The 23895-nt window shown below is 44.0% G+C and overlaps 2 protein-coding genes across 3 annotated transcripts in view; both read left to right on the forward strand.

Annotated features, from left to right (window-relative positions):
• The window catches only part of rad21l1 (RAD21 cohesin complex component like 1), a 36110-nt gene extending 30068 nt beyond the window's left edge, over positions 1-6042 (forward strand). Inside the window, exons 13-14 of the mRNA XM_034229577.1 lie at positions 2833-2907; positions 5229-6042. Of these exons, the coding sequence (XP_034085468.1) occupies positions 2833-2907; positions 5229-5414 (261 nt within the window). The 3' untranslated portion in view covers positions 5415-6042. The remainder of the gene's footprint in view (positions 1-2832; positions 2908-5228) is intronic.
• A 2144-nt stretch (positions 6043-8186) lies between these two features.
• LOC117554946 (involucrin-like) lies at positions 8187-20442 on the forward strand. Of its 2 annotated transcripts, none has more exons than XM_034229574.1 (5): positions 8187-8325; positions 11564-11661; positions 16964-17080; positions 17573-17719; positions 17822-20442. In XM_034229574.1, exons 2-5 carry the CDS (start codon positions 11618-11620, stop codon positions 19476-19478), a joined length of 1965 nt encoding a protein of 654 aa, XP_034085465.1. In that variant the 5' UTR covers positions 8187-8325; positions 11564-11617; the 3' UTR covers positions 19479-20442. The 2 variants fall into 2 exon arrangements, with proteins under 2 accessions (XP_034085465.1, XP_034085466.1); XM_034229575.1 differs by lacking the exon at positions 8187-8325 and adding an exon at positions 8719-8833.
• The last annotated feature ends 3453 nt before the right edge of the window (positions 20443-23895 follow it).

Genomic DNA, 23895 nt, shown 5'->3' on the forward strand with positions numbered 1-23895 from the left:
TTGAGTAAAAGTACTCAGATCTTGTTCTTGAGTAAAAGTAGAAGTACTCAGATCTTGTTCTTGAGTAAAAGTAGAAGTACTCAGATCTTGTACTTGAGTAAAAGTAGAAGTACACAGATCTTGTTCTTGAGTAAAAGTAAAAGTACTCAGATCTTGTACTTGAGTAAAAGTAGAAGTACTCAGATCTTGTTCTTGAGTAAAAGTAAAAGTACTCAGATCTTGTACTTGAGTAAAAGTAGAAGTACTCAGATCTTGTTCTTGAGTAAAAGTAGAAGTACTCAGACCTTGTTCTTGAATAAAAGTAGAAGTACTCAGATCTTATACTTGAGTAAAAGTAGAAGTACACAGATCTTGTTCTTGAGTAAAAGTAAAAGTACTCAGATCTTGTACTTGAGTAAAAGTAGAAGTACACAGATCTTGTTCTTGAGTAAAAGTAAAAGTACTCAGATCTTGTACTTGAGTAAAAGTAGAAGTACACAGATCTTGTTCTTGAGTAAAAGTAAAAGTACTCAGATCTTGTACTTGAGTAAAAGTAGAAGTAAACAGATCTTGTTCTTGAGTAAAAGTAGAAGTACTCAGATCTTGTACTTGAGTAAAAGTAGAAGTACACAGATCTTGTTCTTGAGTAAAAGTACTCAAATCTTGTTCTTGAGTAAAAGTAGAAGTACTCAGATCTTGTTCTTGAGTAAAAGTAGAAGTACTCAGATCTTGTACTTGAGTAAAAGTAGAAGTACACAGATCTTGTTCTTGAGTAAAAGTACTCAGATCTTGTACTTGAGTAAAAGTAGAAGTACTCAGATCTTGTTCTTGAGTAAAAGTAGAAGTACTCAGATCTTGTTCTTGAGTAAAAGTAGAAGTACTCAGATCTTGTACTTAAGTAAAAGTAGAAGTACTCAGACCTTGTTCTTGAGTAAAAGTAGAAGTACACAGATCTTGTTCTTGAGTAAAAGTAAAAGTACTCAGATCTTGTACTTGAGTAAAAGTAGAAGTACACAGATCTTGTTCTTGAGTAAAAGTAAAAGTACTCAGATCTTGTACTTGAGTAAAAGTAGAAGTACTCAGATCTTGTTCTTGAGTAAAAGTAGAAGTACTCAGATCTTGTACTTGAGTAAAAGTAGAAGTACACAGATCTTGTTCTTGAGTAAAAGTACTCAGATCTTGTACTTGAGTAAAAGTAGAAGTACTCAGATCTTGTTCTTGAGTAAAAGTAGAAGTACTCAGATCTTGTTCTTGAGTAAAAGTAGAAGTACTCAGATCTTGTACTTGAGTAAAAGTAGAAGTACACAGATCTTGTTCTTGAGTAAAAGTAAAAGTACTCAGATCTTGTACTTGAGTAAAAGTAGAAGTACTCAGATCTTGTTCTTGAGTAAAAGTAGAAGTACTCAGATCTTGTACTTGAGTAAAAGTAGAAGTACTCAGACATTGTTCTTGAGTAAAAGTAGAAGTACTCAGATCTTGTACTTGAGTAAAAGTAGAAGTACACAGATCTTGTTCTTGAGTAAAAGTAAAAGTACTCAGATCTTGTACTTGAGTAAAAGTAGAAGTACACAGATCTTGTTCTTGAGTAAAAGTAAAAGTACTCAGATCTTGTTCTTGAGTAAAAGTAGAAGTACTCAGATCTTGTACTTGAGTAAAAGTAGAAGTACACAGATCTTGTTCTTGAGTAAAAGTAGAAGTACACAGATCTTGTTCTTGAGTAAAAGTACTCAAATCTTGTTCTTGAGTAAAAGTAGAAGTACTCAGACCTTGTTCTTGAGTAAAAGTAGAAGTACTCAGATCTTGTTCTTGAGTAAAAGTAGAAGTACTCAGATCTTGTTCTTGAGTAAAAGTAGAAGTACTCAGATCTTGTTCTTGAGTAAAAGTACTCAAATCTTGTTCTTGAGTAAAAGTAGAAGTACTCAGACCTTGTTCTTGAGTAAAAGTAGAAGTACTCAGATCTTGTACTTGAGTAAAAGTAGAAGTACACAGATCTTGTTCTTGAGTAAAAGTAGAAGTACTCAGATCTTGTTCTTGAGTAAAAGTACTGAGATCTTGTTCTTGAGTAAAAGTAGAAGTACTCAGATCTTGTTCTTGAGTAAAAGTACTGAGATCTTGTTCTTGAGTAAAAGTAGAAGTACTCAGATCTTGTTCTTGAGTAAAAGTACTGAGATCTTGTTCTTGAGTAAAAGTAGAAGTACTCAGATCTTGTTCTTGAGTAAAAGTAGAAGTACTCAGATCTTGTTCTTGAGTAAAAGTACTCAGATCTTGTTCTTGAGTAAAAGTAGAAGTACTCAGACCTTGTTCTTGAGTAAAAGTACTCAGATCTTGTTCTTGAGTAAAAGTACTCAGATCTTGTACTTGAGTAAAAGTAGAAGTACTCAGATCTTGTTCTTGAGTAAAAGTAGAAGTACTCAGACCTTGTTCTTGAGTAAAAGTAGAAGTACTCAGATCTTGTTCTTGAGTAAAAGTAGAAGTACTCAGATCTTGTTCTTGAGTAAAAGTAGAAGTACTCAGACCTTGTTCTTGAGTAAAAGTACTCAGATCTTGTTCTTGAGTAAAAGTAGAAGTACTCAGATCTTGTACTTGATTAGATGTTTTAATGTTGGCTCCTTGTATTTTAAGGAATTGGGTGTGAATCCGTGAAAAGTTCTTACATTTGAACAAAAAAAATGCTTCCAAGTTACTCGGAGCAAATTGAAAGACAAAGCTATTGAACAATTGAATGATAGAATAAAGAACTCGTAAAAAAGGCAAATCTATCAGCGTTTGCCAGATGGCGAGGTTTCATTTCCCATGATGCTTTGCTGGAGGTGCTCCACTGACTGAAAGGTGTTCTTCTCTTTGTGCCTGCAGTCTCTGCTGGAGAGCCAGGACCTCGAGGAGAGGAAGCTGACCAAACGCACTCAGAACCTCCACCACGCACTAAAGGTAAGGATCAGAGGTCGCGTTAACCGAATATTTTCCGTCTATGACGGATTTATTTTAACAATGACGGACAAATCTGAAAGCAGTCCGTCATTTTGACAGATTAGAACAAACTCGGAACAGCGCCAAAGTTTCCCCGCAGCGAGGCTCCGGTGTTATGCCGCGTTATCATGCATGCCCTCCAAAAAGGAAATCATACCGTTTCCAAACCTAACTGCCGTACGAATCATTGAAATGTCTGTGAGTTTGGCTTTACGCTGTGCACGCTCCCGCGAGGTGCAGCAGCCATGCATAACACGGCGCATGTGAACTGTCCCCCCCCCCCCCCCCCCCAGTAACACCAACTATCCCTATGGATACATCTCTCAACACCAGATGAAACAGACCTGTAAGCAGATTTTATTTTTCTTTATGGATATTTTACAAATCTCTCCCCTTTGAAACTCTTGTTTATTAATAACAACTTTTTTTTACTGTCATATAGTATTTTATACCTGTTTACTTTATTCTCTTATTTTTTTATAACTATAATGATCATATAGAGAGGCGAAGTCACGCCCATCTACTTCCGGTCCATGGGACCTTATTTCGGAAAAATAATGTATTGAAGTCAATGGAGAGAGAAGACGTATGTTTCGATCCCGTTTGAACTGTGCCATGAATTACACATGAGGTTTGTCAATCTTACAAAATCATTTCATGTCAAAAAAGTCACAGTTTATCGTAAAACTGTTGAAATATAAGACGATGAAAAATACGTAGTCGCGTAAGTGATGTCACAACTGTGGTGTTTCAGAGGATGAAGCACTCACTGTTGTAATTCAACCCAGTCTCACGGCATTTCGTGTTATAGTCACGAAATATAATCTATTGATTCGACACAGAGCGATTTTAAAGGCAATGTATTTCTACTGGTAGTATGTTTCGTGCCGTTTCTGGTCTGGGGGAAGCTCGCGAGTGAGTGTGTGTTTGTGTATTTTTGTGTATTGTGTTTGTGTACCGGGGAAACACTCACAAGAATGTTGTTATGCTGGCTGTGAAGCTGGTAAAGGAGCAGCTAGTCTGAATGGCTTTGTATACTGCAGGGTACCTTGTGGATTTACTCCAGGTGGAACTAAAGTCTGATTCAACACTTGATTATATTTCACATCATTCATCCACATCTGTGAAGTAACTAAAGGTATTAATACATGTAGAGGAGTAAAAGTACACCATGTACCTCTGACTTATGTTCACTGCCAATCTAAAAGTACCTCAAAAATATTAATCAATAATGTATTGAAAAGTTATTTGGCTGATTGTTGTATATCGGCTCAGCCAGGTTATATGGGAGGCCATTTTGGTCACTTAGTTTTCTTGTCTTTAATTTGTCATCCTCGTGTAGAAGGCTATCACGAAACACACATTTGGTTGTTTACAGCATAAAGAACATCTGATTTAATGTGAGGTAGGGAAATAATCATTTGAGTAGAAGTATATAAATATGTAATTTACAACAGCTGTAAGATGCTTGAAAAGTGCTTGACTTTGGAAAAGGTGTAAGAACCCTGTAAACAAAGCTGATAATGCTGCATTGGTATCTTAATTCTTTTTTCAGAGCTGTGTATCATTCAAATGTGTGTATCATTCAAATGTGTGTATCATTCAAATGTGTGTATCATTCAAATGTGTGTATCATTCAAATGTGTATATAATTCAAATGTGTATATCATTCAAATGTGTATATAATTCAAATGTGTATATAATTCAAATGTGTATATAATTCAAATGTGTATATATGTATGTACAAATTGCCCTTGTATTAAGAACACAGATTGGGATAGCATTGAAAACAAAAAGCATCTTACAAAGTGAAGCCCTTGTGGTTCCTAGAAAAAGTACGACTTGATTTCAGAATATCAAGTTATTTCTCGTAGCTTTGGAGCTTTATAATCTCAGAACATGTTAAAGTTTTCTTTAGTGAATTCAGATTTATTCCCCTCTGAAAAGGTACCGCTTTAATCCCAGAGATTATTCAATTCATTATCTCTGAAAGTATTCCTCCAAACTTTCTCCAGCTCCACATTATTACTTATTATATTTGTAACCTCTCGTTGTCCTCGTCCTCTGCTTAACATCGAATGTCAGATACAAATCTACATTCACAGCGGATTAAACGGTGAGGCCAGAATGAGAAGGATTAGGGAGGATGTTGGGATATTAAATGTGTGTCTGTGTGTGTCTGTCTCTATGTGTGTGTGTGTGTGTGTGTGTGGTGTGTGTGTTTCTATCTGTGTGTGTGTGTGTGTGTGTGTGTGTGTGTGTGTGTGTGTGTGTGTGTGTAGATCCAGAGCAGCACGTCCCCCCTCTTCAGTCTCCAGGAGTTGTGTGAAGGACGCTCTCGTTTCCAGGTGGCCACGACCTTCTTCTGCTTCCTGGCTCTGAAGAAACAGAACTCGATCCAGCTGCAGCAGAGCGCGCCGTATGATGACATCATCGCCTCGCCCGGACCCACGTTCTGGGAGCAGTAACGCACACACACACACACACACAAGGTTCACCAACGACACTGCGTTCACTCCATCGGCCGTGTGTTACTATGTCAGTTTCAAGATGATCCCAGGTGATCTTCTGAGTAACAAAATGTCAAATCTCACTGTTTTTTATCCGTCAGACGCATCGTTTGACTCTGGTGTTACAGTTTGTCGCTGCGTATTTATAACAGAAATATATAACTTATTTGTATTTATTCTCACAGTTTAAGCAGCATTGTTTGTATGTGACTGAAGTTTGGAATGTGAAACGTAGTTCTTATCTGTTGGTTTCATATTCTTGTTATTTGTTTCCCGCATCTCAAATCCAGAGAGTTCTCACTCCTGTTCTGTGTCTGAGCGTTCAGTAACACCCGTGGAGATTTAGGACCCATTCTAAATATTTTAATAGACCTAATTGACTACTTCCAACTTCTGTATTTTATAAATGTTGTCCTGTGCTTTCTGCTGACATCTTCCCCTTCTCTCTCTTCGCCTTCTTGGAGTTCATTTTGTAAAAAGTCTTCAGTTTTCAGTTGAATGTTTTTCTGAAATTGTAAATAACTTTCTGTGTCGTTGTTGGATTGAATTAAAATAGATGCAAGAGTGGGTGTGGGTTTATTGTGTATTTCAGAGGTGGGAGAAGTACTCAGATGTGGTACTTGAGTCAAAGTAGAAGTACTCAGATGTGGTACTTGAGTCAAAGTAGAAGTACTCAGATGTGGTACTTGAGTCAAAGTAGAAGTACTCAGATGTGGTACTTGAGTCAAAGTAGAAGTACTCAGATGTGGTACTTGAGTCAAAGTAGAAGTACTCAGATGTGGTACTTGAGTCAAAGTAGAAGTACCCAGATGTGGTACTTGAGTCAAAGTAGAAGTACTCAGATGTGGTACTTGAGTCAAAGTAGAAGTACCCAGATATTGAGTCAAAGTAGAAGTACCCAGATATTGAGTCAAAGTAGAAGTACCCAGATCTTGTACTTGAGTAAAAGTACTCAGATCTTGAGTACAAGTAGAAGTATTCAGATCTTGTACTTGAGTAAAAGTACTCGGGTATTGTACTTGAGCAAAAGTAGAAGTACCCAGATCTTGTACTTGAGTAGAAGTACTCAGATCTTGTACTTGAGGAAAAGTAGAAGTATTCAGATCTTGTACTTGAGTAAAAGTACTCAGGTATTGTACTTGAGTAAAAGTAGAAGTACTCAGATATTGTACTTGAGGAAAAGTAGAAGTATTCAGATCTTGTACTTGAGTAAAAGTACTCAGGTATTGTACTTGAGTAAAAGTAGAAGTACTCAGATCGTCTACTTGATTAGATGTTTGTTTTAATGTTGGCTCCTTGTATTTTAAGTAGGGCTGTCAAATTAACGCCACTAATTATTTTAACGCGATTAACGCATGTGTATTTTTTGTCCTCGGCCGCCCCGTAGTTTCAGAGCGCATCGAGTTTAAAATACCATCTACAAGCTGATGCTGACAGTCCCGCTCCTGCCGCCCGCTTGTGGCAGACCACACTTCCACGCTCACCGGCAGGCACCGACTGGCTGTTGGGAGGACCGGGAGGGTGTGTGTATGTGTGGCCCGAGCGAGAGAGAGACCTTACGTGCATTGTTGTTGTTGTTAGCATCTGGTGCTAGCTAGCTGCGCTAACGGATATAAGGAGCTGTTTAAATGAAAACAGAGGAGCGACATTTCGCCACAACTGCGCCGAGCACTTGACTTTATGCAGGAAGCCAGACAGTGGGGCATTGTACGAAAAGTCAGCACGGATAGCGCAACATGATTGCAGCGTCCAGGCAGCTCCCGTTCGAGCATATGCCTTGAGTTGCACATAGCTCCAACGATCCATCACACACACACACACACACACACACACACCAGTTGTATTGTATTATTGAATGAGAGAGGTTCCAGGTTGAATTGAGGCGAATATTTGTAATGTTCAGAGGTTGTTGTGTTTCATATTCATGAGAATATTTGTCATTGTTCAAATGATAATAAATATTAGCATAAAGCATATTTGTCCACTCATATGTTGATAAGAGTATTAAAAACTTGAAAAATATTCCTCTAAGGTACATTTAGAACAGATCAAAAATGTGCGATTAATCGCGATTAAATATTTTAATCGACTGACAGCCCTAATTTTAAGGAATTGAAAAATCCTTACATTTGAAAAAAAAAATGCTATTAAGTAACTCGGAGTAAATTGAATGATAGAATAAAGAATTTGTAAGAAATGACAGAAACATTTCCTCCTCTGTCTGCAGGTTCAAGGCTTTATATATACAGTCTATGGTTCAGCAGCTACAGTGTAGATATGACAATGGAAATCTGAGGTCACAGGCTCCTCCTACAGAGCAACACAATAACACAGAATAGTCAGAAACAGGTAGGTTTACACGTACGAAGAATTGGACTTGGTGTCGTGGTGCATAAAAACAGGTAGAGAACTAGAAAGTATTAAAAATAAAGTAAAATATAACAGTATTTACATTGCAATGAAATAAGAAGGAATACAAATCGGCAGTAATACAAAATATTGTGTGCATTGATGTAATGCATAGAGTATAGAAGTAATGATGATATACAAGTTACAAATGAATGTTATGCGCAGGTGCACCAGTAGCCTATAACCCTAAGGATAAAGGAAAGTTTGCTTTAAATGTGTCTTACATAAGTGAGTAGAAGCTCCTCTCTGTCCCAGTCCCCTCCCGCTGGACAGACACACTCTGCCCTCCTCCTCCCTGTCGGAGCGCATCACCTCAGCGGTCACACAGACATCAGTAATGCGCAGATGAAGCGTTATTCCCGGATGCCTGGTGCCCTGCTGTCGCTTTAAGAAGCGGCGGTGCTGCAGGATGGAGCCTCCTGCACCGGACAGACACTGGCCACTTCCACCTGCCCCAAAGGTAACATTTCATATATTTCTGGTCAAATAAAATGTGTGTGTGCATGATCAATATCCTTAATAACCTTATTGAGGACGCGCAGCTTCAGTCAGCTGTGTCTATCTGGTGTGTTGTTCCATGTAAAGTCTTCAGGTGTGATTATTTTGTATTCTTTTATTTATTAAATATCATTGCTGTGAGCTAGACACGTGAGCTAGATAAACCCTGTTATCTAACAGCTGAACGAGGCTCTGAAGGACATATTTACTGAAACACAGTGAGCAGCTTTAAGTAGTTTTTTTATCCGCCTACACATCAACACTGATACTCACATTACGTAAGGTGATTGCGTATTTCTCACCAATAACGTGATGCACTTGTTGCGCAGACAGCAGAGGCGAGACTTCCGGTGTCCTAGAATCAGAAAAGAGGAGGAAAAATACATAGTAAGCATCGGGTTTTTCTGCAGACATTAAGAGGTATGAATCAGCTATCTGCAGATAGAGCTGCATGAAGACTTTACACAAAGGTGAGAACATTTTGTCCTCCTTCCATTTCTGCTGCAACATTGAAGTAAAATAGTCTAAAACTGTGGTGGTGACAGATTCGATTAATGTTTACTTTACAGTGTACAACTTAAAATGTACACTCAGTGGATGACTGACAGGCTATTATCAGTGTGTACACTTGAACATCACAGCTATCACAGCAACATCATGTAAACAAATACATCCTTTCAATATTTTATTAAACCACAAATGCCATTTGATTTAAGACCAGTCAGACTTTTAAAGGCAAGGAGGGTGTTTAAAGGTCCCATGTCATGGCCATTTCTACTGATCATAATTCCATCATTGAGGTCTACTAGAATAGATTTACATTGTTCAATGTTCCAAACTCACATTGGTTTCTCAACAGCATCTCTGTATAGTCTGTGTATTCACTCTCTGTCCTACACGGCTTGTTGGAGCTCCTGCCCCCCCCCCCCTCCCTGTGAGCCCAGTGGCCGCCTGCGAGACAGCGAAACAGCGAACCCAGCCCGAAACACACACACACCCGCAGCCTGGCTGGGAGTTTGTGTGTCTGAGTTCCGCGGTGTCTCGCTGTCTCGCCGACCCCACACCAGTGAGTCAGCTCACAGTGCTCCTCGCAGCAGCGAGCCTCGAAACGTCCCGCCGAGTGTGTCCAAATGGACCAATCCGCGGAGCCGTTACGCTACGTTTCGTCACTATACCCGAAATACGTCACTATACCCAAGAAGCAAACAATGGAAAAAGAGAAATCTCCAACGAGGCGTTCTGGGGCAGCATAGACAGGTCTTCTCTGTGTTAGAGTTTTACTCCCTACAGGGTGTACTTTGAGGGTTTGTGACTGCAGACCGTTTACATGCAGAACAACCTTCATAACACACAAGGGGACGGGTAATAACCAGAAAAGCATGACATGGGACCTTTAAGACAGATGTTGGGCTGATGTTGAAGATAAATAAATACATACAAGTGAGAATAAAATAATGTGAAGATAGGATGCCAAACTTTGGGAACATGTTTTGCCCCTTTTGGAGTTTAACAGAATAACATGGTTCACATTTAATAAGGAAATGGCATTAATGTAATACATTTAATGTAAAATATACACAAACCTGAAATTATGTATTTATTTCATGCAGGTACTCCCAGAAGACTAAATTATTTAATCCACTTTGCTTTTTAAACAATAATGCTTCCTTTCTAACTGTTTGCATGCAGGACATCTGACTAGCAGCCACCAGGGGTCAGATCATCTTAGTTTATTCACTGTGTGTGTGTGTGTGTGTGTGTGTGTGTGTGTGTGTGTGTGTGTGTGTGTGTGTGTGTGTGTGTGTGTGTGTGTGTGTGTGTGTGTGTGTGTGTGTGTGTGTGTGTGTGTGTGTGTCGCTCAGACAGAAGCAGCTGATGTCTCTTTGTGTCCCACAGAAAGGACGCTTTATCTGCTGCTGCCTGCATCTCTTATTATTAGGGTTAGGTTATAGTGACAGAAGAAGGAGCATATTGTTCTCACACAGACCACAAGTTAAAGGAAAACACTATTTCAGAGATTTATGATGTGGATCAGTTTTTCTCACAAAGGGGTGTGTGAGCACTTTGGGGTAATGCTGATTCATGATTTTTGTATTGCAATTGGGAGGCTTTTCTCATGTTGGATGACACAAATCAAAAAATGCATTCATGGTTGAAATACAGCTGAGACACAGAAAAAAAAGAAGCTGGTTGATATTCCCAGGGAAAGGGAAGTTTGGGGCCCTCTGCTGGAACGGTTCCTCCAAGACCTGACTCTGGATCAATAGCCGCTTTCACACCAAGTACTTTGCCGCACTTAGTTCCCAGCACTTAGTGCCCCCATGGAACTAAGAGCCGATCGCGTTCACACCGAAATAAGTTCCCTGAGGGAAGGTTACGCAAATGATGCCGCTGACGTCACTTCTTCTTCTTCTGCTTTGGGTTTACTGGCAGGCCGCAAACCACTTCACGGCGTATATTGCCGCCCGAAGTCCCCGGCCGGATGTCCCCCGAGTAAAACGCCAGAACGACGACACCTCCTCATCTCCACCGCCCCCATGTTTTGTTTGTGTTGCCATAAGTTATTCTCTCTCCGTTGGTGCGCGGGGCTAATGCTAATATTGCTAATGCCAGCAAATAGTTTTACGGGGCGTGGTTTGCAATTCGCCCAGCCAATCAGAAATTGGAACTTATTTCTCCCCAGGAAAGTACCTGCTCTCTAGCAGGGACTGAAAAGGGGGGGTGAAAGTTCTCTGAACTAAGTTCTCTTTTTGGTGTGAACGCAAAATCCCAGGAACTATCGGAACCAAACGGGGAAAAGTACGGGGAAAAGTACTCCGGTGTGAACGCGCCTACTGATAACAGATGGAGCTCATCAAAGAGATGCCGTTCAATCCACTGCTGCCTCTGTGTTACTGCATGATGACCAAGGAACGTTCACCTTGAGTTTAGTGACGATCCAAACATTTGAAATGGAGCAATATCGTTTTCTGACCTTTGAAATACTGATACCTTGAGTTTAAGTAAAGAGTCAACCAAACTTACCTGAGACGTATTTTAGTTGGAGGCAAGCTTGTTGCTACTCGTGGATATATACATTTTTGGATTAGACGGAACTACAATGTCATTTGTTCCAGTACCAAGGACTGTCTTTAGATTTGGAAACACTGATTTAGATTACTGTCATCTGATCTCTAACATGTTGTGTATCCTCTGTTCAGCTGTGAGGGCTCCTAGCGTCTGCGGAGACATTGAAGGTCCTCTGAAGCTCCAACATGTCTCTCCCCCCGAGCAGGAAGCCGTCCTCAGGTCAGCGCAGGTAGGATGCTCTCACTCCTCCAGTATGCAACACATCTGACGGGGTCTACAGAGAATTTCCTGTTTCATGCCTCTTATTGTTTCCAGAGAACATACGGACCTCTGCATCACTCTCAGTTTTTAATACCTGTACTTTCTACTTCTTACATGTTGAACACAAATACCTGTACTTTCTACTTCTTACATGTTGAACTCAAATACCTGTACTTTCTACTTCTCACATGTTGAACACAATACCTGTACTTTCTACTTCTTACATGTTGAACACAAATACCTGTACTTTCTACTTCTTACATGTTGAACACAAATACCTGTACTTTCTACTTCTTACATGTTGAACACAAATACCTGTACTTTCTACTTCTTACATGTTGAACTCAAATACCTGTACTTTCTACTTCTTACATGTTGAACACAAATACCTGTACTTTCTACTTCTTACATGTTGAACTCAAATACCTGTACTTTCTACTTCTTACATGTTGAACCCAAATACCTGTACTTTCTACTTCTTACATGTTGAACACAAATACCTGTACTTTCTACTTCTTACATGTTGAACACAAATACCTGTACTTTCTACTTCTTGCATGTTGAACACAAATACCTGTACTTTCTACTTCTTACATGTTGAACCCAAATACCTGGACTTTCTACTTCTTACATGTTGAACACAAATACCTGTACTTTCTACTTCTTGCATGTTGAACACAAATACCTGTACTTTCTACTTCTTGCATGTTGAACACAAATACCTGTACTTTCTACTTCTTACATGTTGAACACAAATACCTGTACTTTCTACTTCTTACATGTTGAACACAAATACCTGTACTTTCTACTTCTTACATGTTGAACACAAATACCTGTACTTTCTACTTCTTACATGTTGAACACAAATACCTGTACTTTCTACTTCTTACATGTTGAACTCAAATACCTGTACTTTCTACTTCTTACATGTTGAACCCAAATACCTGGACTTTCTACTTCTTACATGTTGAACCCAAATACCTGTACTTTCTACTTCTTACATGTTGAACACAAATACCTGTACTTTCTACTTCTTACATGTTGAACACAAATACCTGTACTTTCTACTTCTTGCATGTTGAACACAAATACCTGGACTTTCTACTTCTTACATGTTGAACACAAATACCTGTACTTTCTACTCCTCACATTTTCCAAACAGGCTGGTTCCTTTAGTTTGAATGTGTGTTTGGTGGCGTGATTACATTACATTACATTACATTGCATTTAGCTGACGCTTTTATCCAAAGCGACTTACAATAAGTACATTCGACCAACAAAATACAAACTAGAAGAAAGCAGAATCATATAAGTACATCAGGCTTCATAGAGCAAAAACATTTCAAGTGCTACTCAACTGGCTTTAGGTAAGCCAGCCCTTTATTAGTATAAAAGTACTTTGTTAATAGTTCTATCGCTCGAAGTGGCGTCGAAAGAGATGAGTTTTCAGTCTGCGCCGGAAGGTGTGTAAGCTATCTGCCGTCCTGATGTCAATGGGGAGCTCATTCCACCATTTTGGAGCCAGGATAGCAAACCCACGTGTTTTCGCCGATGGGAACTTGGGTCCCCCTCGCAGCGAGGGTGCAACGAGTCGTTTGGCTGATGCAGAGCGCAGTGCACGCGCTGGGGTGTACGGTTTAACCATGTCTTGGATGTAGGAAGGGCCAGATCCATTCGCAGCATGGTAAGCAAGTGCCAGTGTCTTGAAGTGGATTCTAGCAGTTACCGGAAGCCAGTGAAGGGAGCGGAGGAGCGGAGTGGTGTGGGAGAATTTAGGAAGGTTGAAGACCAGACGAGCCGCTGCATTCTGGGTGAGCTGCAGAGGTCGGATGGCACATGCAGGTAAACCAGCCAGGAGGGAGTTGCAGTAGTCTAGGCGTGAGATGACGAGAGCCTGGACCAGAACCTGAGTCGCTTTCTGTGTCAGCTGGGGACGTATCTTCCTGATGTTGTAAAGCGTGTATCTGCAGCAACGGGTTGTAGCAGCGATGTTTGCAGTGAAGGACAGGTTGTTATCTAGGGTCACACCCAGATTCCTTGCAGTCTGAGTCGGGGAAACAACTGAGGGGCCGATGTTGATTGTTAGGTCAAGAGTGGGACAATCTTTTCCCGGAAGGAAAAGCAGTTCAGTCTTGTCAAGGTTGAGCTTGAGGTGATGATCAGACATCCACTGAGAGATGTCTGCTAGACAAGCAGAGATGCGTGCGACGATCTGGGTCTCTGAGCGGGGAAAGGACAGAATTAATTGGGTGTCGTCAGCGTAGCAGTGGTATGAAAAACCATGCGGGCTAATGACTGATCCGAGCGAGTTTGTGTACAGGGAGAAGAGGAGGGGACCAAGAACAGAGCCCTGAGGGACCCCTGTAGTTAATTGACAAGGGTCGGACTCGGACCCTCTCCAAGTCACCCTGTAGGTACGGTCTTTCAGGTATGAGGTGAGGAGGGAAAGTGCAGAGCCTGAAACTCCAAGTTCTTGGAGAGTGCGAAGGAGGATCTGATGATTCACCGTGTCGAATGCAGCAGACAGGTCCAACAGGATGATGACCGAGGAGAGGGAGGCTGCTTTAGCAGTGTGCAGTTCCTCAGTGACAACAATGAGAGCAGTTTCTGTGGAGTGACCTGCCTTGAAACCAGACTGGTGCGGATCCAGAAGGTTGTTCTGATTGAGATAACAGGAGAGTTGTTTAAAGACAGCGCGTTCAAGTGTTTTAGACAGGAACGGGAGGAGAGACAGGCCTGTAGTTTATAACATCGGACGGGTTGAGAGTGGGTTTCTTTAGGAGAGGGTTTACTCTTGCCTCCTTGAGACTGTTTGGAAAGTGACCAGAAGTTAGAGAAGTGTTGATGAAATGGGAGAGAAACGGTAGAATATCAGGAGCGATAGTCTGAAGGAGGTTTGAAGGGATAGGGTCCAGAGGACAGGTGGTAGGGCGGGCAGAGGTAATGAGGGTAAGAACCTCACTTGGAGAGAGAGGGGAAAAGGAGGTAAGTGTGTTGGTGGAAGGAGGGTCTGGTGACCCAGCAGTGAGTAGAGGTGAGTCAGAAAAAGAAGAGCGAATATCATCAACCTTTTTTTCAAAGTGGGTAACAAAGTCGCTTGACAGAAGTGAGGAGGGGGGAGGGGCTTTGGGAGGGTCCAAGAGGGTGGAGAAGATGGAAAATAGTTTTTTAGGATTGGAATAGGAAGATTGGATCTTATCTTGAAAGAAAGTGCTTTTTGCCTGAGAGATCGAAGCAGAGAAAGAGGAGAGGAGAGCCTGATAGGTTAGGAGGTCGTCACGGTGTTTGGATTTCCACCGTTTCCGCTCTGCTGCCCTAAGGACGGTTCTATTAGCACGCAGTGCATCATTTAGCCAGGGAGCAGGAGGGGACTGACGAGCCTGCCGAGATGTGAGAGGACAGAGCGAGTCCAGAGTGGATGAGAGAGTAGAGAGGAGAGTTTCTGCAGCAGAGTTTGGAGGCAGGAGTTGGAACGAGTCAGAGGAAGGGAGGGCTGAGAGCACCGACGAGGCAAAGGTAGAGGGGGAGAGGGAGCGAAGGTTACGGCGGACAGGTGCAGGATGAGAAGAGATTAGTTTGTTATGTTTGGAAAGGGATAGAGAGAATGAAATGAAGAAGTGATCGGATGTGTGGAGCGGGTTTACAGAGAGGTTAGAAGTAGTGCAGTTCCTTGAGAATATGAGATCAAGGACATTGCCAGCTTTATGAGTCGGTGGGGACGGAGACAGTGAGAAAGCAAAGGCGGTTAAAAGAGATGTTAGTTCAGATATCTTCCCTGTCTGGAGGTTGAAGTCTCCGAGAAGTACAGCGGGAGGGCCAGTTTCAGGGATGTGTGAGAGGAGATTATCTAATTCCTCCAAGAAGTCCCCCAAGGAGCCTGGTGGACGGTAGAGAACAACAATGGTTAACTGTATAGGATGGGTTACTGTGACGGCATGGAATTCAAAGGTGGAAGGAGTGAAGTTAGGTAGCTTGAAGAGGGAGAAGCTCCATTTGGGAGAGAGCAGGAGACAAGTGCCACCTCCTCTGCCAGTTGGTCTGGGTGTATGGGAGAAGGAATATGCAGTGGAGAGAGCTGCTGGGGTGGATGTGTTGGATGGAGTAATCCAGGTCTCAGTGAGAGCAAGGAAATCCAGAGACTGCAGGGAGGCGTAGCCAGAGATGAAGTCAGCCTTAGGAACAGCTGACTGGCACCACAGGCCACCTGAAACTAGATGTTGGATCTCAGTGGAGCATGTGGGATAGACGAGAGCAGGCCGGTTATATCGATTATGGGATACACAGGGCCAGTGATAATTGCGAGAAGACACATGAACAGGAATGGAGAAAATACACATGATTATAGCATGAGGGGCTAAACAACCAAATAAAACACCAGCGATACTTAGCTCAATCAAAGTAGGATTTGCCTCCTCTTGCCTCCCGCAGGACTCTATTGTCTTTGTCAGTCTTACTCCAGCAGGACTCTATTGTCTTTGTCAGTCTGACGCTCCAGGAAAGTGCTACCTAAAATGGACACCTGATTGCTGAGTTCTCACAGCTGTGGGGCCACGTCCCTTTAATTAGTTCACTCTCTGCAGCTGGGGGCCCTCAAAAGGAAATCTAGACTGGCTTCCTCCTGAGTTGTTATTGTCTTTTAAGTGGCCCAATGGTTTTACAATTACATTAAACCCTAAGTTATAAAGTTATGAGTTTAACCCTTAATACAGTTACACCTACTCAATAAAGCTCTTAGTATTCTACAAATGTTTAAATCAAAGTTAACCCTAGCAGTCAGTTAGTTCAGTTTTAAGGTTTCAGTCAAATTACTTGTCCCAAGTTTCTGCCTGACAGATACTGTAGCGGTTTTGATCATTATTCTTTAGAGTCATTGCGTGCCTATTGATTTGAACACGATCCGTGTATCCATCATTTCCTGGTCTTCTCTAAAGAAGAGGGACCAATGGAAACGTTGTCATGTTGCCGTTGTTCATCATGGAAACATTCATTAGCTAACAATGACATTATTGTTCTATTGATATAAAGGGAGGTCAGGTACTCTTTAAAGCAGCTGCTAGTTATGGGTACTTTTTACTGAAGTACATTTCAAAGCCTCTTTACTTTGACTTGAGTAAAGAAGTTTAGTCAGTACTTCTACTTTCACCAGAGTACTTTTAAACACAAGTATCTGTACTTCTACTTCAGGAAAGGATGTGTGTACTTTTGCCATCTCTGATTATTATTATTGTTGTTGTTGTGGTGAACTTGCCTCTGTTTGTTGTTCCCTGCAGGCGCTCAGTGGGGACTGTGAACGGCAGATTCTCCCTCAGCGAGACGTCGAGCACACACCCGGGGAAGATCAGGGAGGATGGCAGCCCCGCAGCCCGGACCCTCCCCAACACCCCCAGGTCACATGTTCACCAGAAACACCTGGATATTTGTCACAATGACTTTTTGTTAGGATTCTGCATAATTTGAATCTCAGAACCCAAAAAAGAGTTTCCCTCTTTGTCCGATTTTTTTTTTTAAATGCTCACGTGACCCCTCTTCCATACTCCTTGTATATTGTTTTAATTTAAACAATTAGGATGTAAGAATGATACCACTTCCTGTCACTATAATTGTCTCAATCTCAATTACATGTTTAGTTTCTACGTGTACAGCACATCAAGATACTTTACACATTAGAAAACACACTTTGGTCATTTAAAAGTTTTTTCAGAACACACTGTTTTCCTACACCCTGAGATGTAGGAAAACAAATGTTCTGTTTTTCCAGATTTGTTTACATAATTTAATTTGATTACTTGTTTAGTTTCTACATTGGACGGGATACTTTACACATGGAAAACACATTTGGTAATTAAAATACTTGTTTTTTCCTGTGTGTGTGTGTCCAGGCGTCAGGTGAAGCTCAGCTGCAGTGAGAACCACGGCATCAGAGCGCCACCCCCGGAGCAGTACCTCACCCCCATGCAGCAGAAGGAGCTCTGCATCCGACACCTGAGGGCCCGCCTGAGGGACAACGTGGAGAGACTGCAGCACAGGTGAGGCTCCAATGGCGAGCGAAGTGCTGGAGTGTTTGGTTTAAACTCGTATATTTCCTCACCCTCTCACCCTGCTAACTCTCTTCTTCTTCTTTTCCTCAGAGACAGCGAGATCTCGGGGCTCCGGGCCCAGCTGCTCCGGATGCAGGAGGATTGGATCCATGAGGAGGTTCAGAGGCTGGAGGCTCATCTGGAGCTGCAGGAGGCCAGGAGAGAGATCAGTGTCCTGCAGGACGAGGTGAGGGCCAGCAGCCAGGAGCCCCACCAGCACCAGGAGCCCCACCAGCACCAGGAGCCCCACCAGCAACACCAGGATCCCCACCAGCAACACCAGGATCCCCACCAGCAACACCAGGAGCCCCACCAGCACCAGGATCCCCACCAGCACCAGGAGCCCCACCAGCACCCGGAGCCCCACCAGCACCAGGAGCCCCATCTACACCAGGATCCCCATCACCAACACCAGGAACCCCACCATCACCAGGAGACCCATCACCTACACCAGAAGCCCCACCAGCACCAGGAGCCCCATCACCAACACCCCCATCTACACCAGGAGCCCCACCAGCACCAAGAGCCCCATCAACAATATCACCTACACCAGGAGCCCCACCAACACCAGGATCCCCACCTACACCAGGAGCCCCACCAACACCAGGAGCCCCACCAACACCAGGATCCCCACCTACACCAGGAGCCCCATCACCAACATCACCTACACCAGGAGCCCCACCTACACCAGGAGCCCCATCACCAACATCACCTACACCAGGAGCCCCGCCTACACCAGGAGCCCCATCACCAACATCACCAGCACCAGGAGCCCCATCACCAACATCACCAGCACCAGGAGCCCCACCATCACCAACACCAGGAGCCCCATTACCAACCCCAGCTGCACCCGGGGGCCCGATCAGGTGGACGCTCTCGTTCCTGCGGCTGCTCACCTGCTGGGACGCTGAGCCGTGGGGCCCCCCTGCAGCCTGAGGGCCTCCGGGGGCCACGACAGACTCACCTGCTGCTGCTGGAGGCGGCGATGCTGTCGGAGCCCAGGGGCCACAACAGCACCAGGGGCCCCTCATCCTCCCCCACCTCCTCCCCCTGCTCCTCCTCCTACGAGAGGCTGTTTCTGCCCGTCTCACACTCCTGCAGCTGCATCGCACACACACCTCACACACACCTGTACCTGCACCTGCCGCAGGAGGAGGCCCCGGGGCCCGCCTCCGACCCTCCCATCCCGACCCCTCCCCCCCCTGTGGAGAAGAAGGTGGAAGTGCGCTCTCAGGCCTGCAGCCCCACCATCAGCTGGCTGTGTGACGAGGCCCCCACCCCCCTCTCAGAGACACATTTTCAGTCACATTTACCCGGCGGGGCCCCTCCTCACATCGTGGAGCCGCCTGATAGACAGGAGGAGGTGAAGGAGCCCCTCACCTGTCAGCCCCCCCCCACAGCCCCCCTCCCTGAGAGACAGGACGCTGTGGAGGTGGAGATAGAGGATGATGAGGGGGGGGAGGAAGACATGGCCCCCCCGCTGTGCCACTGGAGCCGATACTTCCTGGTGGATCTTCTGGCTCTGGCGATGCCGGTGGTCCCGGCGGTGGCCTGGATGTGGGGGGGGGCCGCGGGGGGGGGTCCTGCCCGGGTATCACATGGGCTCCCTGCTGAGAGGCTGCTGCGCCGTGGCCCTCACCTCACTGAGGAGGGAGGGGGGGGCAGGGGAGGGGGACCCCCCAACCCTAACGGGGCCACGCTGATATGAGACTCTCTGAGAGACCTGAACCTCCTCTGGAAGCTTCCTTTGTTCACCCCAATAAGCCGTCATTTAATAAATGAACATCATGCTGTATCGAAGCAGACTTTGAACTACAGACTGAGACCATACACGTATCAGGAAAATGTTGACTGAGGTAATAAATCAAGAGAGAAGTGGGAACATTTCCTCTTAGACTTCTATACAACAGTAGGGTTGCCCCCTGGTGGACATTACAGAGAATGCACTTTCTTTAACACTTTCCCACACTTCTTTCCATGTACAGTAGGAGCTTTTTACAAAGTAGTTCGGTGTAAAGAAAATAGTCCCTACATGAAACTGGGTCATCATTTCTGCAAACACGCTTAAGTTGTGGTGCTTCGTCCACCATCCAACGGCATCTACTTCCATTATACTGGAGAGAAAACAGACATTGCTACGCCTCATATCTCCAACAACACTCTGTAACTCTACCCAAACCCTCCAGGTGAGAGGATGTCTCTTAGATTTGGTGTACTGTCCCTTTAAGACTCTGCTGACTTCAATACACAGGTTTTTGCCTCCAGTTGGATTTTTCCTCCTCTTTTAAGATTTCTAGATTTGACGTAATGCCCTTGTGATGTCGTGCTCATGCCTTAGAGACCAGAGGATTAGTGTTAGCTCTCTTTACTGGACTCTGCATGAACCCACTGTCCGGACGGGGTCTTCTGCTTGAATTCAATTAAATAAAAGCCAAGTTCTGGTCTTAGATTTACGCTTTTATGGACATTAAGTGTTTTAAATTGCTCCTGTATTTTCATCATCATGTTTTAAAAAATTGGTAAAAGAGTAAAAGATATCAGAACAATTTAAAAATAAAATCGTTATTAATGAGATTTGAAAGGACTTTTTAGAAAAGAAGCATGTGCATCTCAGGTTTGAAACAGACCGGTTGTTCAGATGTTTTACAATAAATGAAACTGTTCAGACTCTATTTATTGGATCCTGTTTGGACCGTTCCCCTCAACACATTTTAAAGTGTGCCGCGTGCGCTGTGATTGGCTCGTGGGAGATGGGACGAGTCTGATTGGTTAAGCTTGGGGAGTGAGTGAGAGAGGATTTGTGAATGAAGGTGTTAGAGACAGTCTTCCTGATGAACTTGCGCTTAATTAAAACGGTGATTTTCTCTAAAATCAGTAAAAATAATTCATCTTTTATCTTTATTGCAAAATGTCCTGGAGGAATTAGAAAAATATAGAAGTTTCAATATTTGTTGAAGGTTGAATTTGTGCAAAAGCATCGTTTTTAATTCAATACTGTCTACTGTCCTTTCCTTAACATCATGCTTTATGGACTTTTGGTTTGGTACAGATTTAGCAACAATCATTATTTATGGTTTTCATTCAAAACTAGAATATTATCTTCCATAATATCTGCATTTCTGTGTGTTTGTCGCGCAGCAAAAAGGGACTATAACTGCACAGCAATGTGTTGTACAAAGACAATAAACTATGTATAATCCTAAATCTAATATCATACATTTATAGGAATCCAAAAATAAGTCTAATTCCATATTTTTGCACATCGTTCCGCCTTTTTAAAATGTTTTAAGGACGTTAAAAATAAAGAATATAGCATAAATAAATCTGCAGTTTGAATCCTGAATTCACAAAACAGAGATAAAGCCAACAAGGCATCAGGATTGTGTCCAAAAAGAAAGCGTTGATGTGAGAAGTGCATTCATATTCATCCATATGATTAATATGCATTTCACTTCCTCTGAGATGCATCGTCTGCACCAGCACCAGGAGCCCCATCACCAACATCACCTACACCAGGAGCCCCATCACCAACATCACCTACACCAGGAGCCCCATCACCAACATCACCTACACCAGGAGCCCCATCACCAACATCACCTACACCAGGAGCCCCATCACCAACATCACCTACACCAGGAGCCCCATCACCAACACCAGGAGCCCCATCACCAACATCACCTACACCAGGAGCCCCATCACCAGCACCAGGAGCCCCATCACCAACATCACCTACACCAGGAGCCCCATCACCAACACCAGGAGCCCCATCACCAACATCACCTACACCAGGAGCCCCATCACCAGGAGCCCCATCACCAACATCAGGAGCCCCATCACCAACATCACCTACACCAGGAGCCCCATCACCAACACCAGGAGCCCCATCTACACCAGGAGCCCCATCTACACCAGGAGCCCCATCACCAACATCAGGAGCCCATCACCCAACATCACCTACACCAGGAGCCCCATCACCAACACCAGGAGCCCCATCTACACCAGGAGCCCCGTCACCAACATCACCTACACCAGGAGCCCCATCACCAACACCAGGAGCCCCATCTACACCAGGAGCCCCATCACCAACATCACCTACACCAGGAGCCCCATCACCAACACCAGGAGCCCCATCACCAACATCACCTATATCAGGAGCCCCATCACCAACATCACCTACACCAGGAGCCCCATCACCAACACCAGGAGCCCCATCTACACCAGGAGCCCCGTCACCAACATCACCTACACCAGGAGCCCCATCACCAACACCAGGAGCCCCATCTACACCAGGAGCCCCGTCACCAACATCACCTACACCAGGAGCCCCATCACCAACACCAGGAGCCCCATCTACACCAGGAGCCCCGTCACCAACATCACCTACACCAGGAGCCCATCACCAACACCAGGAGCCCCATCTACACCAGGAGCCCCATCACCAACATCACCTACACCAGGAGCCCCATCACCAACACCAGGAGCCCCATCTACACCAGGAGCCCCGTCACCAACATCACCTACACCAGGAGCCCCATCACCAACACCAGGAGCCCCATCTACACCAGGAGCCCCATCACCAACATCACCTATACCAGGAGCCCCATCACCAACACCAGGAGCCCCGTCACCAACATCACCTACACCAGGAGCCCCATCACCAACACCAGGAGCCCCATCGACACCAGGATCCCCATCTACACCAGGAGCCCCATCACCAACACAAGGAGCCCCATCACCAACACAAGGAGCCCCACCAACACCGGGAGCCCCACCACCAACATCAGGAGCCCCATCACCAACACCAGGGGCCCCACCTACACCAGAAGCCCCATCACCAACATCACCAACACCATGGAGCCCCACCAACACCAGGAGCCCCACCTACACCAGGAGCCCCATCACCAACATCACCAACACCAGGAGCCCCATCACCAACATCACCAACACCAGGAGCCCCACCAACACCAGGAGCCCCATCACCAACATCACCAACACCAGGAGCCCCATCACCAACACCAGGAGCCCCATCACCGCCTATGAATAATATGCATTTCACTTCCTGTGAGATGCACCGTCTGCTCGTTTATCTACTGACTCATAGAGGCTATAGAGGCTATCGGAGATGAGAGCATAGCGTCAGCTTTGCTTTAACAGCGATGTATTCTCTAATGCGAGCAGCTGCAGGATTTACCCCCTGCTCTCACTCTGCTGTTTATTATAATGATGGTCTGTTTATGCAGAAAACAAGCCCCTCTGTGTCCAATGAAATGCCTCCATCGTGATTAAGAAGTCCACCCTGAGTGTGTAAACAGAAGTGTTTTATCATGCAGGGATCTTTCAGGAAAGGGCCTCTGAGGCTTGGGTGAGAAGAATATCTGCAGATTCAAACTTAAATGTAAAATAAAGAGTGTGTTTTATTGATGGTGGAAGCAGCGCGTATAGTAGTGTTTGAACTTCTCAGGATATTCGATTAGCTCCACTTTGAGAGTTCAATTATCTCGATGTCACTTCATTTGCAAACACTTTTCTCTGTTCTTAAAGGTGGGGTAATTCACTAAAGAAACACTTGTTATATTCCATGGGATGAATATATTTATATGCTTTGACAATAAATACATAAAAATATGCCTACCTGCCTGTCAGCCTTCCATCTGGGCACAAACTGATCTCGTGCCCTCATTGGTCATGTGCGCGTTCGTGTGTGTTGGAGGAGGGGCTCTGTGAGGAAGTCTGAAGGAAGGGGCAGATTTGTTTCGGTTGCGTACTTTCAAATTCTAGCGCACTCGAGCTGGTTTCTCCATACCTACCCTACCTTTAAAGATTTCCCAGAATCTTTTTTATTTCCAATACAGAGAATACAGTTCGGGAAAAAGTGAAGAGACGACTCCAAATGTTTCTTACATCTCAATCTGTATGGCAGCCTTTCCATATCAGTGCCTGTTGAGTCACACAGACATGTTACTCAAACACACAAGCTGCATCTGTCCAAATGGTGTCGAGTTATTTTTAAGATATCTCAAAAACATTTAGATTCTCCATTATTTTTTGAATTGTGCTCTCAAATAACTGTCCATCAAATTAGTTGTTTAGTATATGGACCGAAAGATCATTTAAAAAAAATGTTT

This window comes from Gymnodraco acuticeps, unplaced genomic scaffold, assembly GCF_902827175.1.
Source record: "Gymnodraco acuticeps unplaced genomic scaffold, fGymAcu1.1, whole genome shotgun sequence".
NCBI lineage: Eukaryota > Metazoa > Chordata > Actinopteri > Perciformes > Bathydraconidae > Gymnodraco > Gymnodraco acuticeps.